Genomic DNA, 21,752 nt, shown 5'->3' on the forward strand with positions numbered 1-21,752 from the left:
CAGAGCTCCCCCTGCTCACTAAAAGGCATTGTAAATTCAAGCAGGTAACAGAAATATCCTGGGTGCCTAATAATTTGATTTTACTAAAAGAGCACAGTTGATGCTGTTTTGTCGCGATTTTATCTTAATACCTGCTGGTTTGCTCTTCACTGAATTTTTTGTTGTTGGATTTTTTACCTAGATACACGAGATTGTGGACAACAATATTTTTAAAGGAAGTGTTTTGCCCAGACCTAGCACTTGTTTCCCAGGGATGAAATTTCTCAGTGGCCCCTTCCCTCTGCAAAGACCACAAAAAAAATTGTCATGGGAGGTGTTTAAAAGCAGTCATTCGCTCACAATAAAGTGGCACTTCCATGTTTTATTTACTGGTGGCCTAGCAGTGTAACTGCAGCCACTAAACCAGGCGCGGGAGGGACGTTTCCAGAGGCTTTCCAAATTTCGGATGCTGTTGGGCACAACCGGCCACCCATGCAGGGAGGATGAGTCAGGCTCAGGTTGTTTATCACCTGCAGCCTCACCACGCCCTGTTACAAGACCGGGATGTGTGTGGCGTGTATGGCTGTGGGCTTTTAACCCTGCACTCCTGCAGTACCAGGGGATGCGCCTGCCCTAGGACCTGATGCAGAAGGCAGCATCTCACCCCAGTCTGGCGGCTCACGGCTCCATGGGGTGGGAGCGCTCCTTTGCTGCTCCCGGTGCTCTGTGCCATCCTCTTGGGCCACTGCCTGTCCCTGCTCATCTCACCTCTGGGCTTTGGTCTCTTCCCAGGTGCAAGTTACTTCTTCAGGGGCAAGGAGTACTGGCGGGTGCTGGACAGTGAGCTGGAGGCCGAGGCTGGCTATCCGCAGTCCATCGCCCGGGACTGGCTGGTGTGCAGCGACATGCAGGCTGACTCCCCAGAAGCGGCCGGCAGCAGCAGGACTGGGGCGCGCTCCAAGCCCGGGCAGCACGACGAGAGCCGCTCGGAGAACGGCTACGAGGTCTGCTCCTGCACCTCGTCCTCCGAGTCCCTGCGGGCCTGCCCCGTGCTCAGACTGTCCGCCAGCCTCATGCTGGCGAGCGTGTGGACAGCAGCACTGGTGCGTGCAGCCCTATGACATCTCACCCCGCGGGGAAGACAGCGCCATGGTGCTCCAGGGACTGGAGGTGGATGCGGTCCCACGCCGCTAACTGTTGCAAGCAGAAAAACATTCCTAGGAACACGCCAGTGAAGGTTTTGAATTCTCCATGAGAAGTGAACCGTGGTTGTTTTTTTTTTCTTCTTCTTTTCTTCCTAATTTTAGTTTAAAGGTCTAATAACAGATTTTGAGTTCTGCACCTTCTTATTCCCCCATCCAGCTAAAGATGAGAGCAGCCTAACGTTGAATTTAGAAATGTCCCATAGAGATGTGTTGCTTTGGATGTTCGAACACCACAAACAAGGGAGGGGAGAGCTGCTGTGATCAGATGAGGACAGCAGAGGCGGCAGCACCCCGGCAGGAAGGCAGCAGGGCTGTGGGAGCGGCGCGGTAGCTGCGCTGACATAACATGCACATCCCATTGGATGTACTAGGTAGAGAGAAACCTTGATTCCACTAAGATTAACTGCAAGGTGATCTTTTTACTGTCAAATCCGCTGTGGTAACTGATGTCTTGGTAACCTGTATCAGTTTCTACAGGTCAAAAACACCTTTGCCTTTCAGAAGGCAGTGCAACTTATCTTTGTGTCCAGGTCATTTGAATTTAACGATTTATCTAATAAACCTTGGCTGCCTACACACAGCTCTCCCGCTCCTCTGCCAGATCAAGCCTGCCACCTTCAGTAAGGTGCTGACTGTTCAGGCTCAGGCGCAGCCTTACCACCACGCAAGCAGCAACTTGCTGAGCGCAGCCTTACAGATGAGATGCGACTACGGCCATCCCACCAGCCTAATCCCTGCACAGGAGCTCCTCTGCTCTTGGAGCTTCTGTTACCATGTTGTTTTACATTTCGGGAGGGATTGAGATGTACGGAGTTCAGTTGTGGTGCTGTCACACCTGGCTGCACCACAGAGGGTGGGCCAAGGTGGGGAAGGGGGGACGTGCTCTTCCCAGTGCCTCAGCCAAGGGTTCAGAGCAACAGAAGTAAGGTCAAGAAGTGCATTAGGATGGTCCTGGACCTTTACTTGGCCTACAGCGAGCCCATGGTGAGCCCTGGGGCAGCCTCTTGTCCCAAGGCCTTCGCTGCACTGGCACATCCCAGCCTGCTCAGACCATGGCTCCTGTTTCTCTTCTGAGGCCTGATGCAATTTTGGATCAGGCCCTTTCAGAGGCCCCTTTGGACATCTGTCAGTGCAGGAGGAGCGCACCATTGCCCCCTGACTCCGCCTGCAGAAAATAAATAATATTTCAGTGGCTTTCAATGCTTCCTTGAAGAACACAGGTACGAAATATTGCTGTTGTGTCTCGTGTCTGTTGGAATGGACGGGGGACTCAGCAGCCGTGAGCTGAAGGACAAAGCCTCCCCCTGCACCGAGGTCTGGCAGGCCCCTGGATAGCTCTGTGCTGCGCAGAGGATAAAGGCCATGTTGAATGTCTCTGTGAATTCAGCATGTGAAGCAGTTGAAATCCACCCCAAGTGGTGCACAGTCACTTTGCCAACTGCAGTGTGTAACTGTGCTAGGTGACGTTCACTCCAGGCCCCCCTTGTCCCCTCTCTGTTCCTGCTGGCATCGAGGATGTCCTCCTGTGCTGCCAGTAAAACCCGCTGTCCCACCAGCGTGCTCGCAGTGGTGCCGGTACCCAAAGTGACGGGATGAAAGCTGAGGAGAACGTTCACTGTGCTGCCATCATGGCTCTGCCTCCAGTGCAGGCCCCGAGCAGCCGCTGGCAAAGCCGCCCCATGGCTGATCGCATCCTAGGACGGAAATGGCAGCTGGAGAGTTTCCCCGGGAGGTCACTGGTTCACTGTGGGGCCACAGGGGTCACTGCCACCCGCGGGTCGCTGCCGGAGGGCTGGGGCGATGCGAGCAGATGTCCCCGGCACAAAGACACCACTGTATCGAGAGCCCTCGGCAGCGGGCAGAAAAGGAGCCGAGGGTTTGGGCTGTGCCGGAGCATTCCCTCCAGCGCGGGTGGAGGGCAGGGTGGCTGAATGGCTCCTCCAGCCCCAGGAGGACGCGGAGGTGCCCAGGCCAAACCCGTGGAGGTGTGGACGTGGATGGGGCCACCGTGGCGCTGGGCAGAGCCCCCTAAAAACAGCGGGTTCGGCACCCCCATGGGGCTGCTGCGGTCCCGCCCGGTGGGGCTGAGGGCCCCCAGCGTGCCAGAGGTCAAAACCACCGGGCCAAGACCACTGGGCACGGCAGGTTTTAACCCAAACCAGAGCTCGGCCTCGGGTGCGGCCTGAAGCCGGCCTGGCCCGGCCTCGCCGCCAGCGGGAGGCCCCGGCGCGGCCGCCGGAGGGCAGCAGAGCCCCGGCCGCGGCCCGGCCGCCACGGAGGGTGGGGGGGATAGCGGGGGGCAAGGAAAAACAAATAGAGGAGGAAGAGAAAAGAGGGAAAGGAAATGAAGAGAAAATAAATTAAAAAAAAAAAAAAAAGAGAGAGAGAGAGAGAGAGAAGTAAAAAGAGAAAAGGAAAAATGAAAAGTAAAAAATGAAAAGAAAAAGTAAAAAGGAGAAGAAAAAGAATAAAAGAAAGAGAAAGAGAGAAAGAAAAGAAAAAGAAAATAAGAGAAAGATTTAGGAAAGAAAATGAAAAACTAAGTTGGGCAGGAGCAGTTTTTGAATGCTAAAGCCATGGCCATGCCTAGATTTGAAAAATGGGAATAACGTTAAGAATAATTTATCTCAGACAAGCCCCGCTGTTTAACAGCTCGAGAAACACAATAAAGCTGTTGAGAAGGGACTCCTCTTTACTTGCTGATTCAAATCATACATCAAACTTGTGTGTAACAGAAGGCCGCTGCCTCGCACAGCCCCAGAATAGCTGAGGGGAAGACTCAACCCTTATCCCTGAGGGCTTTTCTCTAATGCAACTTTCTGATTTATTAATAAAGAAATTTCTCTCCTCAACCCCAAAGTTTAATCAGCAATGTCCCTGCACAGCTGTGGGCCAAGAGAGCAGGCCCTGGGGATCAGCCCCTTAGCTCAGGTGGAGCTACTCCAGCCGATGCTCTCTACCAGGAGGCGGGCAGGTGCTCCTAGCTTCTTCTTGCCTTGCCACAGCCCCTGGAGCTGCCTTTTGCTTCTCAGATGGCAGGCTAGGAGAGGACAAATCCCAGAGCTGCCTCGAGCCCAGCCACCTTGCTTTTTCCATCTCCTCTGCCAGGTGGATGTGGTGCACGAGCCAGGCTGAACCCAGAGCTGCTGGAACAACAAGCCCGGGGGATGCCTTGTCAGGGCGAGAGGACTCGTCCTGGCTCTCCATGTTCCAGCAGTTCCTGGTAAGCTCAGTGCTGTGGATCACTTCCTTGCTTTTCCCTGAAATTTCTAGACAGGGGGAGTTGGCTGGCCCTCGTGGGGCTGTAACAGGCCAGGAAGGGATTTAGGACAGCCAAAGCAGGGAGTACATGGCACTGCAACAGTCTCTAAGAAGGCAAGTTTGTGCTAAGAATAGGAGAGGCTATTAAAGCTGGATGGTATGTGGAGGATTTCTGTAGGCATGTGCTGGGGCTGTAAACTGGGAAGCAGCCTCCTGCAGTACAAGTTATTACTGGCCTCGTGGTACCAACAAGATTATTACAAGAGCTGCCAGAGCAGTTCCCTGTCCTCCACCCAAATTTCTGGGGTTTGGTTTGGGAAAAAAAAAAAAAAAAGTAATAATAAAACAAAATCCCAAACCTCTGGCAAGATTTATTATCCTGTCAGCAGTGAAACCCTAACCTGATGTTGGGTTGCCAGCTCTGGTGGACTTCTTCTTCAATAATATAGAAGGGATCTGGGATGTGGGATTTTTTGTTTATGTGTGTGTGTTTTAAGGAGCTTTGAGCTTGACTGCACACCCAAAACAGTCAATAAATAAATAAATAAATAAAATGAAGCCCAGTCCTGGCTTTCGCTGGAGTAGTGATCTGTCTGCTCCAAGCAGCTTTCAGCAAGCACAGCTTGGCAGAGGAATTGCTGGCCCTCTGCATCGACAACAAGGCCACTCTGTTGCAGTGGGGACCAGACTTCATAGGCTCCGCAAGGAACTGCGTCAAGATTTATGGGTTCTGCTGCTTGGCTTGTGGTGGCTTCTTTGGACTTGACATGAGGAAACACGCTTCCTGGGGAGAGGCCTTCCCACCCCACATCTGAAAAGCCAAACCCAGCCAGTGTGTTTGCAGCTGGAAACCTCGGGAGTGAGAGGGTCTCACTTGGGCTCAGACATTCAGCGTGTTCCTGTCCCTCAGAACAAGAGGTGATTTGAGGGTGGGAGCACCTGTGATGCCTGCAGAAGCCTGTCTGTATGCAGAGCCCCTCCTTTGAGCTTCGGAGGGTGGAAGTGCCCTATTGCCACTCAGCTGTGCTGCACAAACCAGTGTTCTCTGACCAGTGACATGCTTCACCTGCGGAGCAGGACAGGGAGCTTGGTGATAACAGGGCAACTCGGTGACAATGGCTCCCTCCCATCTCCAGCCAGTTTGGAGAAACTGATGGCTATTGGGGATCTGGGGCTGTTTTTGTCTGGCGAATGTGAATTTATGGTGCTGGGTGGTCTTCATGTGGAGCCTGTTCATTACCAGCTGTGTAAAAGCATCTTGCATCCTGCGGCTCCTCTGCTCCTGGGGACCCAGCCTCCTGCTCCAGGTAGGTGGGGAGGCAGCTACATGCTGCACACGTCGGCTCCTGTGCATCGGCGAGGAGGCAGAGCCATAGGACGGGTTTGTTTGTTTCTGAAGTTGCCAAGTAATGGGGTAACTGTGGCCAATGAAGGCTTGTGGTCATGAAATTATGCTGGTGCCTTGAAACCCTGCCTTCAAACAGAGCTCGTGGGGAGGGATTTCCCCAGAAGCACTGGTAGCTCTTTGTCCCACTTATTTGCATCGCTGTGCTTGAACTTATCTGAAATGTCATCATTATGCTCAGCCCAGGCTTGTAACTGCTCTATTTTTCTGAGCACATAAAAGTAAAGGTGTTTTGCAGCAACTACCTGCTTTAACAGTCCCTTTTTCCACCGCTGTGTTCATATGCCCTTTTTTTCCTCGTTTGCCATGAAGTCCTGCCCCCCATCACGAATGTGCACAGCTCAAGCTGGAGTCGATGGCCTGTTAGGAAAGATCCCAGAGCTCTGCAGACACCTGTGGTTAGAGAGCTCCCCGTTCCTCTGTGTAATGGGTGAGCACCACCCAGGAGAGGACAGCAGGCTCTCAGCCCGGGCTCATGAGGATCTCAAGTCCCACATCACTTGTAGCAACCCTCTGATGGCCCAGCTTGGGAACAGGAGGCCAGGAGTGAGCGGGACCAGAGTGCTACTGGGCCACAACAGTGTTCCCAGGCTGCAGTGAATGTGGGTGTAAGGAAACAAGCAGAGTGGAGCAACTTCGCAATGATATTGGTTGCTTAGCTGTCTCTTCCTCCTGAGGTACCCACGTACCTGGGGAATTCCTGCTTTTCCTCACCCTGGGCCTCAGAGGGGTGCAGATGTCTCTCCTCAGAGCATTTCTAGTGCTCAGCAATGCTTGCACAGCACCACAGTGTCTATCTCCCTCATCCATCTCCCTTCCTTTTCCGATGAGGAAGATGTGAGGGGGACGTTGAGGTTCCCTCAGCACGTGAGTGTGGCGGGCAGGGGGACTAGCACCACACCGAACACAAGTGAGAGGCCCAGCCCTGGGCCTGCAGCAGGCAGGAGCTGACTGTGTTGGTGAATGAGGCTTCTTGCTGGGTCCTGGGCCTGACTTCACCGCTGCTCTGTGGCTTCCTCTGTTACCTCAGCCCGCATGGGATGTGGGCAGTGCCGAGCCTGTGCGGGGGCCGGGTGTTACAACGAGAGCTTGTGAAACAGCTCAGAGCTGCTCTATCGGTAGCAAGCACCGTGTCTGGGCCCTCAGGATAGCTTCAAAGAAGAAACTGCACATGGATCCTATTCTGGTCTCATGAGAAACACAATGCCTTGTGTATGCTGCTGAGTCTTGAGTTGAAAGAGAAGGGGCTGAGAGCAGCTTGTCAGGAACGCACTTTCTTCATCTCTGCTGGCTCTGGAAGGCTTTCATGAAAACGCACAACAAGGATAAACAAGTGAGACCAGCACCCTTCTAAGCAAAAGCCATGCTCAGGCAGGCGGAGTTTTGCAAGGTCTTTGCTACCCCTCCCCTGCAAAGCACGTGCCAACCACTTGGCACATCCCGTGCTGTAGGAATGAAGTCATGTCCCCATCGGCCTCCAGCTCCTTGGGGTGCTGCTGGGCCCCACCACGGGACAGCCCTGCCAGGGGAGCCAGCCCGCTGCTGCCCCGAAATAGCTTCGTTCTGGCAGCGTGGGGTGGTGGAGCCCGACTGCTATTCTTAACCCTTGGGTCAAGCAGGGTAGCAGTGATGCAATGGAAAAGCTTGGTACCGTAGTCCCACGTGTGCTGTCACTGGGGCTGTGAAGTGCAGCTCATCCATCAGCTGCATCCAGACCTGCATTGGGCTCTCTGCAGCAAAGGGTGACGGCCCCAGTGCTGCTGTGCCCCTGGGGGATGAGCAGCTTCTCATTAGCAAAGTGAAACGTTCTTCAGCACGTTGTGATCTGATTGTTGTGTGCAGCTAGGTCAGGTTTCCTCGCCTCCCGTGCCTCTGTAGGTGCAGGGCTCCACGCTCGGCCCTGTCCTGCCTGTCCCCTCGTTGTGGGACGTGGGGACTGCAGCTGTGCTTGCTGGCACCTCCACGGACCTTGGGCAATGCCATTCAAGGGTACGGTCCCTCCTTCCATAAGTAGCTGGGGAATGACTGATATGGGCTGGCTCGGCCAGTGCTCACCAGGAGACGTTGATCCCTTTGCAATTCCTGGCTCCTTGGGTCCCGGCAGGAGGCCGCCAGGAGAAATGGGCATGACAAATATCCAAAGGGGCCACACGCAGTGCTCCTGGGAGTGCTCTCCAGCTCCACCTGAGCCACGCAAACACAATTGTGGCTTTCAGTTTTAATTCAAGCCTGCTTCCTACTTGCTTTTCCATATTGCGAAGCGTGAGCAAACACCTGCAAACGGGCTCCAAGTGGCAGAACTGTCTGGCTGCCCGTCCTTGTGGCGTGCGTATCGCTATCTCCAGCTTTGTTTGGGCTTGGCTGGACTCGGCAGGTGCGGGCAGCTGGGCTGCCGGGGGTGTGACCGCGGTGCAGATAGCAGGAAGAAAGCACAGCATTGTTCTGCAGCTGCGTCAGGGCGCTGGCCTCACCTGAACCCAGCTTCTGAAGCAGGCAGGTATAGCTGGGTGTGAAGCGCTCTGACAAATGCTACGGAATAATAATTCAGTAGCAATGAATATCCGTCATAACACTGAGCTTTTGGAGGTGGACACTTTGGGTTGCTCTTCCCAGTGCTGAAAAAGCTCAGCTGCTGCAGAAGACCAACTGGTGCAGCTGCTGTGTCTGGCTGGGCCCATCTTTATGGGCAGAGCAACAAAGACAGTGCTGCTGCTGGGCTTCCTCCTCCGCTTGTTTCCTCTTGCAGTCAGGAGTGTAGGTTTTTTTTAAATGGCAGAACAAAAACCTATGCAGTCATTAGCCAACCACAATTCAGGCAAGGTGAGCAATAGAAAAAATATATATATATATATTTATATAAGAAATTAACTCTAATCTCGCCTCTTATATCTATTGCAAATTATGTCGCTAAGGACTTGTACTCTAAGCTGGTGATGAGCAGCCCCTTCTGGTCACTGCTGTCCTGTGATGGGAGGATGAGGGGAGCAGCAGCCAGCTGGGGAGCTGAAGCTCTGCAGCAGTGTCTGCCTCGAGGGCTTTCCTCTGCACACTTTGCTCTGCTCTCCAGCTTCTCTCCTTGGGCCACCAGCCAGGGAATCAGACGTATTGACCGATGGGCTGGGTTTGTTTTTCCACAGCCTGTTTGAATTGCACCAGGACTATTAGCGAAACCGAGCCTGCTCATGGCCTCGGGTTCTGCAGATGGCAGGGGCCTCAGCTGCTGCTCCTGGGCTTCTTGGGATGGGCGAACATTTGCACAGGTTTCCACAGTGCCAAGTACAAGGTGACCACACTGTAACTGCTCCTACAGATAAATTAGCCGTATAAGCAACAGCAGTGCTGTGTATTTGGACTTGCAGATGAATGGGGTAAACGTGTGATCGCGCAGCTGGGGTCACTGAGCTCTCCGGTGTCCCTGCTCTGAAATAAGGACAGGAATGTGCCATTATTCTGGAGCGTGCCACTGTTTGGCTAGTGCTTTGCTGTGGTCAAGAGGCACGTGGCCAAGCTGGAGCAGTTTTAAGGTACATCCAAGTCTGGACCTCCTGAACGTTTACTTGGAGCTGGGGCCTTTTGGTTCGGCTCTGCGCACACCCACAGGCTGAGGATTTACCCGCTGGAGCTTCTGCCCTGTGCTGCTCTTCCCGATAAACAACCATCCTTGATCTTCAGCCCGATAAGGCTCCGGGAAGCAACTCGTCCTGGCTTGATAAAAGTAACTGTGCCAGTACACAGCCCTGCACTTGTGGGCACGGCACTGGGAGCTACATTTGCCTCTGCTGCGGGCTGGATTCGGCTCGTACCCGGCTGTCTCTATTGCTTCTCCCATCCCAGCAAAAACAAATGCAATCTGCTCGCATGTATGCTGCAAGAGCCCTGCCAGGAACAAAGAGGAACTCAAATATTTGTGTTCGGTTGTTACTCTTTCCATTCAGGCAATACATGACAAGCTTCTGCAGAGCCTGCTGGTGCAGGATTTCCACCGTGCTGGCTCTGGCTTTGCAGTCTCACCAAGCTGAAACACCTACAAGTAACAATTGGGTTCTAAGTTGGGGGAAATTACTGAGTGTGATTGAAATGCGGCCTTTGCAAAAAGTCCTCAGACTTTTCCTGTGTCAAATGGAAAGTGTCTGCTCTTTGTGCATGGTTTCCTGCAGAAGAGCATTTTCACCATGAATTTCGGAGCTCTGTTACTGATTTCTGCCCCACTGCCTGGGATGCAAGCTGTCAGCCTGCATGCAAATACTTCAGAGTGCATGAAAAAAAAAAAAAAAAGCCTTTTGTTGGAAAGTCCCAAGCTCAAAGCCACGTGGAGGCCTCCGTTTCTCTGGGACTGGAGCTCTTATTTTTGTTTGGCTGAGCTGACGAAGGAGCCAAAGAGACTTGCTAAGTAATTAATTTGTGAGCTGCAGATCTCTGCTTCTTGGTCCCTGGGAAGCTGCTATGCTTCAGCACTTGGTAAAGCCAGGAACGGGACAGTGAAATGTTCAAGTATGAACTCAGAAATGGAGCTGCACTGGTGTCACTGGGCCTCTTGAAAGCTGGGGGATAAAGGTGGGAAAGGCATATCCACTTGTGTGGGATTTCACAGGCCAGCCTGCCAGGCCAGGAGTTTGAAGAGGCCCAAGCAAGCCCAGGGGGGGCTTTCTGCCTTGTCCTGGGGGCTCTCCTTGTCACCACACAGCTGGTTGGGTTGTTTCTGGAGCAGGAGTCTGTAGCAGAGGGATGGACAGTGGATATTTCTGCCATGGGTACCCCAGCTGGCTCTGGATCGTGCCCAGAGCATCCCAGTCCTGCCAGCCTTTCCTAGCATCAGCCTGGGCTGGGTAATCTCTTTTGCTTAACAAATTCTGATTGCTTTCTCAAGTTAATTTGGGATTTTTCCATTAGTCCCACTGTGAGGTGTTTTTTTTTTTTGGCTCAGAAATTTCTTATCAGGAATTCGTTAGCCCTGAAATGTAAAGGACTGAGTCTTCAGGCTTAAATACCTTTTATAATTACCTCCTCTTTGTGCTGTCCTTTGGAAGATATCTCTAGTGTTTCATTTTACACAGTGTGCAGTATTCCCCTGATTTCTATGCTATAACATAAAGTTAAATCATCTCTACCTGAGCTAACTGAAAAAAAAATTAAAATTTTGAAGAACTTCAGGAAAAAAAAATAGTGTCAGAGACGAGCTTTTCCTGGCTTGCTTTTTTGTCGTACTCATAACAGGCAACAGAGACAAGAAGCACTGTTTGTCTGCTTCAGCTGCTGTCTGCATTTCCAAAAAGGATCAATTTTGGCAGGCACCTCTAGCTCCCTGCTTCTTACTGAGGTCACTTCTGAGGCCGTGTAAGAGCTGAGGAATCTCCCAGTAGCCTGTGTCCCCAAGTGCTCTGTCGTGCTCTCCTTCCAGGCTCCATCTGACACTTGAAAATCATGCCTAGCGGGGATGTAAGAAAAGTAAATATGAAAATGTAGGTGTTCCAGGCAGAGTGCAAAAGGTGGGTAGCCTCTTTGTGGCCCACCTTAGAAATGCTTAAATTCAGTTTATCGGCATGGCCTGACCCCGACATTTGCTGACATTTGAGGCGCTGGGTAGCAGAGGGCTAAGTCCTTTACCTTCCTGGGTCCCTAGCACTGGCAGGGGGTTAAGGTCAAAGACACGAGGGTGCAGGGAGAAAACTTTGCCAAGCAGCTTTTCTTTCTCAGCACGTATAGAACTTAGGTTGAAAACAATCCCTTTGCACAGGTTATGCATATATCATTGTCTAGGTAAAACCAGTTGATTGATAACTGCTCCTGCAATCAGCACAAGCAGTACTGTTGGAAACTTCCTGGAAAACACATGTACACAGCCAACCTGTTACAGCGAGCTGGTTGATAAGAGGCATTACACTTTAATGAAGTTAACGTGTAAACAATTAAGAGGCCTTGGTTTCTCGGATAACAGCAATGACAACAAAACCAAAAAAAGAGCAGGCGTTATGTAAGTCAGCAGTGCATAAGCCGGTCATTATGTGCAGTTACAAAATAGGTTTAATGCCGTCTTTAATCATTGCACTCCGTGAACCTGGAACATCCTCATTACTTATGTTCTCCTGAAGTTTTTCACCTCTTCTCCCCTGCCAGAGGTAATCGGGCAGGTATTCCAGCAGCCTTGTAGTCTTCATTCCCACCATCAAAATAGTCTAATATTGGCAAGTCTGTTAAAAGCCGAAGGGCTGGCAAGAGCTTTGCTAAAGAAAAGCAATGAACGGCTAGCCTAAATCCAGAATATGGTGTGCTATTCAGGACCTATTGGCAGGGATGCTGAATAATTCACTGCTGCTGCCATGCATAGTGCTGTCTTTATGCGGGTGATGCTGTGCTGTTTGAGGGAGAGCTGGGATGTTTCCTGCGTGATGCAGACGGGCATGTGCCTCTTCTGTATCATGAAAGAAGTGGCTAACTGATTATAGGGAGGGCATCTGATTCGTTATGCAACAGCAGATCTCTATGACTCAGATAAGAACATACTTACGTTGTTAAAATGGTACCGTTTGCTTCAGGGCCTATTTGTCTATGGTCTTTCTAACTGAATCCAACCACAAAGAATTTCTCTAATCAAATTAGGCTGGTTTGACATGAGTGGGTCTGCGGACTGCAACTCATTCTTCGTGACAGGGCTGACTTTCAGTGGCTGATAATGGCTGTATTTTGGTTGTTTCTGGTATATATGTATGTATATATATATTCTGTATTTCTTTGAATGCTGTTGGGGTGTCCTATTTGCCTATAGAGGGACCCTTCCTCTGAAGCTCACTGTAAGTAAAATTAAACCTCACATCTACAAAGATGTGAGTAATCCCCCTAGCTCTCATTCATATGCAATGATCAGCATGAGACTTGCACACAGGAGAGAAAATGAGCGTGCACCTTGCTATGGCTGTCCTTCCTGCTCAGGTATAATGGCTCGTTTTGTGTCAGCATCATAGGGATAGTGCTCTGGGCCTTATGCAACATCTGCACCCATACATCTAGCAGCAGATTTTTTATCATGGCCTAATTTGGTGTCCCATGACACATTAAACTGATGCCACAGGGGTTACATATCTTTCAAGTTGATTCTGTTCCTAAGTATGCTGGCTGGCATTAACCTGATCCTCTGCTGGTGCAGGTCAATGAAGTCAGGTTTGCTGCTTCTGACTGAGACTCTAGGTTTGGATATGAGCAAGATGTTAAATTCTCTGGCTTTTGCTCTCAGGAGGGTAGGCTGCGAGATCAGACTGTTAGTCTGGTCTTAAAACTTGTGACCTGAAGTCTGTGAAGTGCTTGGAATTCATTTCATGTTAGTTTAGAAGTTTGTCTGTTGACAGAAAAATCTGGTTTTCAATATAAACCATGAGATCTGGAGGAAGTTATGCCACACAAATCTTAGTCTTATAAACCAGAAGATAATTTCATCATCAAGAAAATAAGTTATTTTAAAACAAACAGTTGAAGTGTTCCCCTCTTTCCCCTTGATGCCACTTAAATTGCATTCTTTTGCCTGTTTTTCCCCTTTATCCATATGTCGATTCTGGAGAATAAAATCCCTATTAACATCTAACCAGAATTGTTGAAATGATGTAAATTAAACCAGACTGGCTGTGATGTTTTACATGCAAAATGCATTGCATTGCTCCCTGGGCTTAGGTCTGTATTATTATGGTTATAGAAGGTAATTCAAACAGGCCACCGGGATGTCAGATATGTTAAGTGTCAGGTTGAGACTGAATACCAAATTAAAAATAATGGAGCATTTTCCATCCCCTGCAAGTCCCCCAGTGGACAAGCTCTCTTCTGCCAATCCCCTTGTGCTCCTCTGGATTTATGCCTGTTTAAGAAGAAGCATCCCAGGTGCTTTTATGGCCTCTGCTACTGCAGTCAAGCAGTGCCCCCCAGTATTTAACGTATTTCATCGGCTCTGCTCTGCAATCCCACCCTCCTCATTTTACAGAGAGAACAGGGGCATAGAGAGGTTCATCTACACTATTTAGTTAGCCAGTATGTCATACTCTTGTAGCTGCAGAGCTGGAAGCACCCTGCGCAGAGCTTCCTAGGCAGTTCATGGCAAAACAGGGGAGCTTGAGGCCACGTTTCCAAAGTCCTGGGTGCAGTCAGACTTCACTGCCCTGTCCACAGGGTCAGCTACACAGCATAGTGTTCCTGTTAGAGTTAAGCAAGCGTATAACCTTTTCGTAGAAGGGGGACCAGTTAATAGTGGTTACAGTATTTTTATCAAGTGGTTCATTTAAGGCTACTTTCTGGTTTCTGTCTTTTCACCTAACGTTGTTTATTTGCAGTAGAATAAAATGGAACTGTTTTTCAGTACAAGCTAGTATTAATAGTTTGTTGCATTTGGTTATGCTTTCTGTAATTGGATTATATTAATGCTGCTATTCAAGCCTCGGAGCTGCAAAAAGTGTCCCATCCTAATGACACAACTTCAGCTCAGGTCCCCTATTAATAAGAGGGTGGGTACAACTCTTCCTTAAAAGTTTCTCAAGAGCCGAAAAGATGATGTTGGTGTCCTGCTTGTTATGGTATGTTAATTTTAAACGTGCTCTTGTCAACCAACAGCCCAATAGCTTTCCTTCCCTCTGGGTTTTGTTAGGTTAATCCATGAGTCATGGAACATTTGACTAAATTTCATGAGTCATGGAAAACCTCTGTAGTCTTCATAGCTTTGAATGATCTTGTCCAGTACTGCCAGGTCGAGTGCCTTCCCAATGCCTGGATGTGCCGTGATTGCATCCTGTAACACTTTATAGTGTCAATAAAAACAAAATACCCTGCTGGGAAACATTAGGGTTATCCTGGCTTATTAGCTGAACAGCTCTCCCAGCTTGCACCTACCCAAGGGGAGCATTAACTGTGGACAGAGAATTCCTAAATCATGGTTAGCCTTTTTTCTCCTATTTTCATTCAGCTTTTATTATTTTTTTTTACTAGTGACTGTACCCTGTTTTACCTGACAAAGGGCAAATGACAACAGGGCTGCTTGCTGAGACACATACATTTCTGATCTTTAATTGGATGTAGCAATTACTGTATTATAGTTGCTTCTGAAATCAAAGTAGTACAGAAATAATTATGAAAAATTAAGTCTTCAAAGACCTTGCCATTTACACAGATGAGAGGAAAAGGCAGGCATCGAGAGGAGTTAAGTAACTAAATACCTTTCAGAAATGCACCTCTCATTTGTGAGGCAAGAAGTCAGCAACTAGAGAACTTCAAGCCCAGTCAAGTGCTTCAGCAAAACTGCATTTCTGGGTAGTTGCCTTCTGTTTTCCTAGAGCAAAAAGCTCAGATATTTGAAAAAAAAAAAAAAAAAAAAGAAAATAAATTAAAACAAAATGAAAAAAGCACTCTTATTTTATTGCTTCCTGTGCTTCAATCTTCCTCTGCTGTGAGGCATAAGTGCTGGGGTACAGATACGGGCAGGTGGGACATCTTAGGAAATCTAGTGTAGTTTTGTTGTTCTTGTTGTTGGTTTATTGTTTGTTTTGTTGTGTTTTGTTTTTTGTGTGTGTTTTTCATTTGCTTGGTTTTGTTGTTCTTGTTCTTGTCCTTTTTTTTTCTTTTTTTTTTTTTAATGTATAAAATGATCCCAGAGGCATTCAGCACTAAAACTTTTCTGATGCTGTGCTGAAAACCTTTTCTCCCCTCGTTGCTTCAGGTGTCAGTGTTGAAGTACTGTCCCTCTCTGGTTTCCTAGAAACGTGCAAGGACAAGGGATCATTGCTTTGGAGGATTGCAATGGGTGTGCTGATCCCAGCTTCTTGCCATTGCAAACAGCAGTGTCGAAACTCACTACAATGTTCATCTGCGCCTAATTTTATATTTCTGTGAGGCAGTCAGGTGAAAAAGGTTTTTTCCCAAGCGCTCTTTCTTTGTGTCTGTAGGAGCTGGAAAAGGATGATAACATCCAAGGTCTGAGTTACTCCTAACTGCTCATCTTGGGGATTTAGGAGAGACGTTCTCAGCTTCTGCCCCAAATTAGTACACTGAAGACAAATCACAGAAAGCAGGAGAGAGCTGAGCATTATGCAGCCTGCTTGTCCAAGGCCACGCTTTGACCCTGCCTGTGTTGTTCCTGCCAGATGTTTGCCCGAACTGCTCCAAAAATGCCCCCACAGTGACGGTGCTCTGCTGCCCGGGCAGCCTCTCCATGTTGGCCGTGCTGTATCTGGAGAGAAGCCAAGCCTAAAGGCTGAGTAGACATTCTCTGAAATGTACGACTCTGTAGATTTGAACTATAAGGGACACGACAATCCTCCTCCTCCTTCTCCTCCTACCGTGAGGTGAGAGATTATTTTTAACACAGAGGTCACCAAAGCGAGGGGTGGTGCTGAAGCGTATTGGGGCTGCTGGAGAGGATGTTGTTGACTTGAGAGGGTTTTGGAGCAGGTCCCAGAGGAGCAGGCTGCAGGCTGAGTCAAGGCCCATGTCCCTTGGCTTCCCCAGGAGGGGCCTGAGGGGCCCCATGGATGTCATGGACCTGGGTGAGGAGGATGAAGGTGGTGGGGACTGAGTTGTTCATACCCCGGAGGGAGCCCACGTCTTGTAAGGAACTGCACGATGATACCTGCTGACTTACGGACAAGCAGTGTGTGTTTTGGCAAGCGATAGCTTCCAATTAGCCTGAAAACAGACTCCTCCGAGTGGAAGATTTGCAGACTCTCTCTTATTTATTGGCAAATCGCAATTTAATATAATCAGTTGTTTGACAGGCAGGTTAGGTAATGGTCCTTGATGTGGGCACTAACAGATTTGAACACTGAGTACAGCCCCCAGAGCCCTCTGCCAGCAGCTGAAATGCATCTGATATTAAAATGTAAGGGAACCTATGAAGCCCCTTGCCAGAGCACCTTGCTGAGTACATTAAAACACTGCCTTCAATAATTCATGAAATCTGTTCAGTGAGCTGGAGTCTATGTGTGGGGAGGGGGGTAATAAAACATCTCAGACCTGGCCTGCCAGGATAATTGAGTGGCTGGTTAAATCTCTCAACAGCATTAATCAATAAAGGGGCCCACAGTGTAAATAAATCCAGAATGTAATATGACAGGGCTGGGGAAGTGCATGGAAAGTGATTCTTCCTCTCCTGCATATGACGCGAGGTGCCATACTGCTAGAGCAACTGGCATCTGAGTGCACTCCATATTCTGAGTTCCTTGCAGCTGAGTTCAAACATTCAGCCTTTCCAGCCGTGTTGGCCCATGTTTAGATGTCACCTAAATGTCTTTGATTCAGCTATGTGTGCGAGGGGGGAGCAGCTGGCTGTGAGCAGTGGGGAGTGGTTTCTGAACTCCATCGTTTAATTCAGTTTCCATCACCAAAAGCTGACGCCGTGAGGGGGGGATCGTTCCCTCTCTCAGATAAGAGTACTTCACCAGTCGGAATGCTGTTCCTGCAGATCCTGTGTGAGGTATGAACAAATACTCTTAACATAGCTTACACCACTGCTGTAAATTTACATATGTTTTCAGGACGCCAGATAAATTTACTCGTTCAGCCTCTCCAGGAAGGTAACGCGACATGGCTGTGTTCAAAGCACACATCTTTTCCCACTAAAATTCCACTGAGGTCTGTGCTTTACCCTTCCTGTAGCTGAGCCAGAATCTAAACTACTGACAGACAGCTGAAAGAAGTGAGAATAAAAGATGTAATTTTAATTCAGTCCTGCAGCTTGTCTTGTATTCCATTAATGCTAAGCTAATATTTGCTTTTACCATTTACAGATATTGGTGTACGTAGGTGTTTTCCTTCCACCAAAGTGATTTCCAGTCAAGTACTGGATATTCATCTCCTTTACTCCTTCCTGATGAATCCGGTAAAAATTCCAGCATTCAGCTTAGCGTTGGCTCTGTCCAGATACTTCTGGTTATGCTCAGCTATTAGGCAGTTTGTGGAAAGGAGATGTGTATCTGGTTTTAACGTGTCCAAATTTTAATTCAAATTTGAATTTACACAAATAGGGTCTGCTTTTCATTCAGAAAAACTCTGAAACTAATCCATACCTGATCAATCCTCTTGTGCTATGTTGTCCATCTCTTTTGGCTATGAAATACCAAGAAAAGTTTTCAATGAATTACCCAGCAGCAGCACTACCTCTGTGTCCACCGATGACTGTACCACAGCTCGTGCTAAAGCTCATCTTAAGGCTTAAGCTTTCATTTCATGTGAGGAGATGTGTGGCCAATTAACAGGCTTGGTCTATGTGCAGTCACATCTTGCTCATGTGCCCAAGCCTGATAGTTTGGCATTTCCCTTCCTCCAAAAACACGGATATGTTTTCCTGGGTCCTTATCATCTCTGTGAGGCAGTTGCTGTAAAAAAAAAAAATACTACAGAGGAGTGCCCTGGAAATTCCCTCTGTGTGTCGCAGAACTTTGATTTCAAAGCAGAGTTATACAGTGATTTAAATAACCTGTTCTTTATGATCGTATCCAGCCAAGGATTCCCCCACACCTTCCAGATATGGTGGTTTATTCCTGTGACGCTTCTGGTCTCTCATCAGACACTGTGGGGAACACTGGGATGGAGTTACTGAACTAGAAAAGCAAAAACACTAGGATCTTGGGAAAGACAGCCGTCTGGCCCATGCAGAAGCATCGAGAAGCATGTCATGTATCTGGCACAGGTTCTCTGAGATGTGAATGCAGGTCTTTGCTATATAGCAGCAAGTGTAAAATGTTACTTGTCCTAGAAGAAACAGTCTAACGAATACATCTTCCATGTAAGCTCTGGTACCTACAGCAAAGTACACACAGCAGCAAGAAGCTGGGTGTGTGCTAGCCCTCCATAGAATCCACCCAGCTTCTAAGGTGGGATTTGCAGTCCAGGACAAAGTCTATGCTGCTCCAGGTTACTGGTAGAAGAGTTAGCTGGTTTTAAAATAGCGTAGCTGTACCTACATGAGCTTCATTCACACCTTGAGCTGCACTGGTTGGGTATATAGGTAATTTATTCCTTTGGTTGGACTATGATGAGAACAATTATCCCTAGATGGAAATCTTTACCCTTTGTTCTAAATTTTTATTCTGTGTTTATTTGTTCTTACATAATTCCTTCATAATCCTGTTGCTTTAGCCAATTCCACAGTATAGAATTGTGTCATGGATAATTACATGGTACCTCTGCAGCACTGAGGTGAGGATGGCACTCTTGGATTCCTGTAGATAGAAATGGACATATTTATGACTGCTAATTAAAACATCATATTGGAAAAGAGTATCATTTGAATCACCAGGATGTCAGTTATCTCACTGCTTGTCTTCACATGTGAATGACAAAAAGGTATGAAGTTGCACTAACTTGCAAAAGAATTTCAAGAAAATATTCGAAGGTTTCCCACAGCTGGGTGTATGCTTGTACAGTTCTCCATCCATCATAAATCACAGCAGATTTTCCCCCAGCCATGCATTAGTAAATTGAACTATATATTCTGTCCCCTCAAAGATGAATGCCTCCATCTGAGAAGCAGTTGAATAACTGTTGGTGGTAGTACTTACATCATTAACAAGTGGGAGACTATGAGAGGAGAGCAGAATTTACATGTGTTGGATGCTGGCCTGAATACCATCTCTCACAATTCTGGACATCGGGGAGGAATTGATAGAGCATAAGTATTTAATCAGCAAACCACAGGGAAAAAAAGAAAAAAAAGGCTACCAATTCCAATTAAGAATCTTTTCAGACTTCTTTGTTCCATCATGAACAAATGTTTTGCTAATACCATGTGTCTGCAGACTGCACTCCAAACATCTCAGAACTGTATTTGCTGTCAAGTGGCATTACATTTTATTAGTTGTCCTTGGGAAGTTTTAAAATCTCTGTGGAAATTTGATGAAATCTTTTCACTAGCCTATTTTTGGAAGACGCATTTGAGCCATTTAATTGCTACAAATGTTAAGCTGTCAGTACAAAGATCGTGTAGTGCCTCAGGTGTGCACAGGGCATCCAGTACAACTTGGTCCTGATCCTTGTAGCGATCGCTGAGTACCTTCAAATTTTTTGTGCTGCTTTGAAGTTTCACTTTTTCCACTAGAAAGTTATACACTGAGCCTTCAGGCCTGCTTATAAACAAATCCACTTTGCTTAAAAGAAAAATAAACGTCAGTGGAGAAGAGGCTGACTTTGCTGCCCACAAAGCAGGCAACTGCATGCAAAAAGCTACCTTAGAACCCAGGTTTAATCAAAACCTATTTAGGGTGCACATTTTTTTCACAGCCATCAGCACGTGAAATAACAAATAAGCACACGCAGTACAGAACAATTGAACAGCATTCATATCAACTTCCTCCTTTGCCCTGCGCTGGAACTCTGTGTCTCTGCTGTGATAGCAAAACAAAGGCAGAAGCACCTGTGGTCACCAGAGATTTTACCACAGTTGTTGCAAGAGCAGGCTTGCTAGCCCTGGCACCCTGGCTATTTTCCAGCGAGGGGGGGATACAAGATTTTGCCTACCTAGAAATTATCTAAGAAGTTTCAAAACATTTTCTTCACTTCCTGCCTTAAGCTTTTGCAACTGTTACGTTCTGTGTTAAAGACAGCTTTGAAACAGCTGGTAAATTCCTGTGTCCGTCACTTGCCAAGTAGCTTTACTTTTTATTTTTTATTTTTGCAAGTTTTATGATGTTTGCCATTTTGCTAGTTTCTGTGTTCATTTTTAAATTAACCCCTTGTGATCACTGGCAAAAGCCTGAAATTGTGGATGTCATGGGCCTAGAAGTGATAAAGCAAACAAGTAGCTTAAGCATATTGTGTTTTTAAAAATGGAATAAGTTTTTAATTCTGAGGGTTGTCAGTACTAGTCTTGTTTTGGATTGAAGGCCATTTCAACAGATACTTCTATCAAATTCACACCAAAGAACACCCTTCACTTGCACAAGTCCCCCTAAAAACTTAACTCTGCTGGAGTTTGAGGCACAAACTACCACTGATCAGACACTGCAACTTCTGTATCTGGTTTTGGGACAAGCTGTCATTTTTCCAGTTACGTTTTAAGCTCAGAACAGCACCTGAACACGAGTTATCTGGCAGCCAAGGGCAACAGAGCGCGGGCCAGGCACCGTATCAGCCAGACACTGCTTTTGAGCAAGGCCTGACGCTGTGAGGTGCTGCCTGTTCCTCACTTTTGCCGAAAACAGCGATAACCGCAGATGTTGGGCGTCACGACACCGAGCACCCTCAGCCCTGCGTGTCCGCAGAGCCAGCCGGCCTTGTGTTTGTTTGCACTGTCAGATTACGACAAAATGACATTTGGGGGGAGCTGACGACACCTGGATGCCATCCCCTGACGCGTGCCCACCTGGCAGCTGCGGGTGGAGGAAAGGGGCCGGCATCCGAACACGGATCGATGCCACACGATTGAGCAAAAAGCAAACCCTACGCTGCAAGGCGCAAACAGGAGCGCTGCCCGAGATGTGCGGCTGTCTCTGCAGCTGGAATAGCGTGTTCTGATTTTTATGTTTTGATAAGGATGGAGATGGGGACTGGGTGTGGCGGCTAGAAAACGGCCCTGGATGTGGGGCTGAGGGACATTTCGATGCCCTCGGAGGATGTCGGAGAGCAGCAGCAGTGGGCCCCGCTGTGCGCAGCGCAGGCAGCCTGTGGAGGAGAGGGGTCTCGGGGTGCGCCTGGCCATTGCCCCCGCAGAGACGATTTTACGGTCAATTTTGAAAAACTTGCCATTTGTTCAGTTATTTACGACATTTCTGAAAGATTTTATTGGGGGGGGGGGGGGGAGGAGGCTGCCACCGCTGCCCCTGTAGAGACGTTTTTATGGTAAATTTTGAAAAACTCAACGTTTTAGTCATTTGAAACGTTTCTGAAAGACTTTTTTGGGGGGTGGTGAGGGTGGGGAGGTAAGGGGACCCTGACACTGACCC

General features: G+C 48.3%; 1 protein-coding gene across 6 annotated transcripts in view; it reads left to right on the top strand.

Moving 5' to 3' along the window:
• Positions 1 to 6,091, top strand: part of MMP17 (matrix metallopeptidase 17) — a 54,415-nt gene extending 48,324 nt beyond the window's left edge. For all 6 annotated transcript variants that reach the window (XM_080559055.1, XM_080559052.1, XM_080559049.1 and 3 more), the window contains one exon: positions 772 to 6,091. In XM_080559055.1, coding sequence (XP_080415181.1) covers positions 772 to 1,100 — 329 coding nt within the window. In that variant the 3' untranslated portion in view covers positions 1,101 to 6,091. The remainder of the gene's footprint in view (positions 1 to 771) is intronic.
• Positions 6,092 to 21,752: the final 15,661 nt, after the last annotated feature.

Source organism: Anser brachyrhynchus (assembly GCF_964034855.1).
Source record: "Anser brachyrhynchus genome assembly, chromosome: 17".
Lineage (NCBI taxonomy): Eukaryota > Metazoa > Chordata > Aves > Anseriformes > Anatidae > Anser > Anser brachyrhynchus.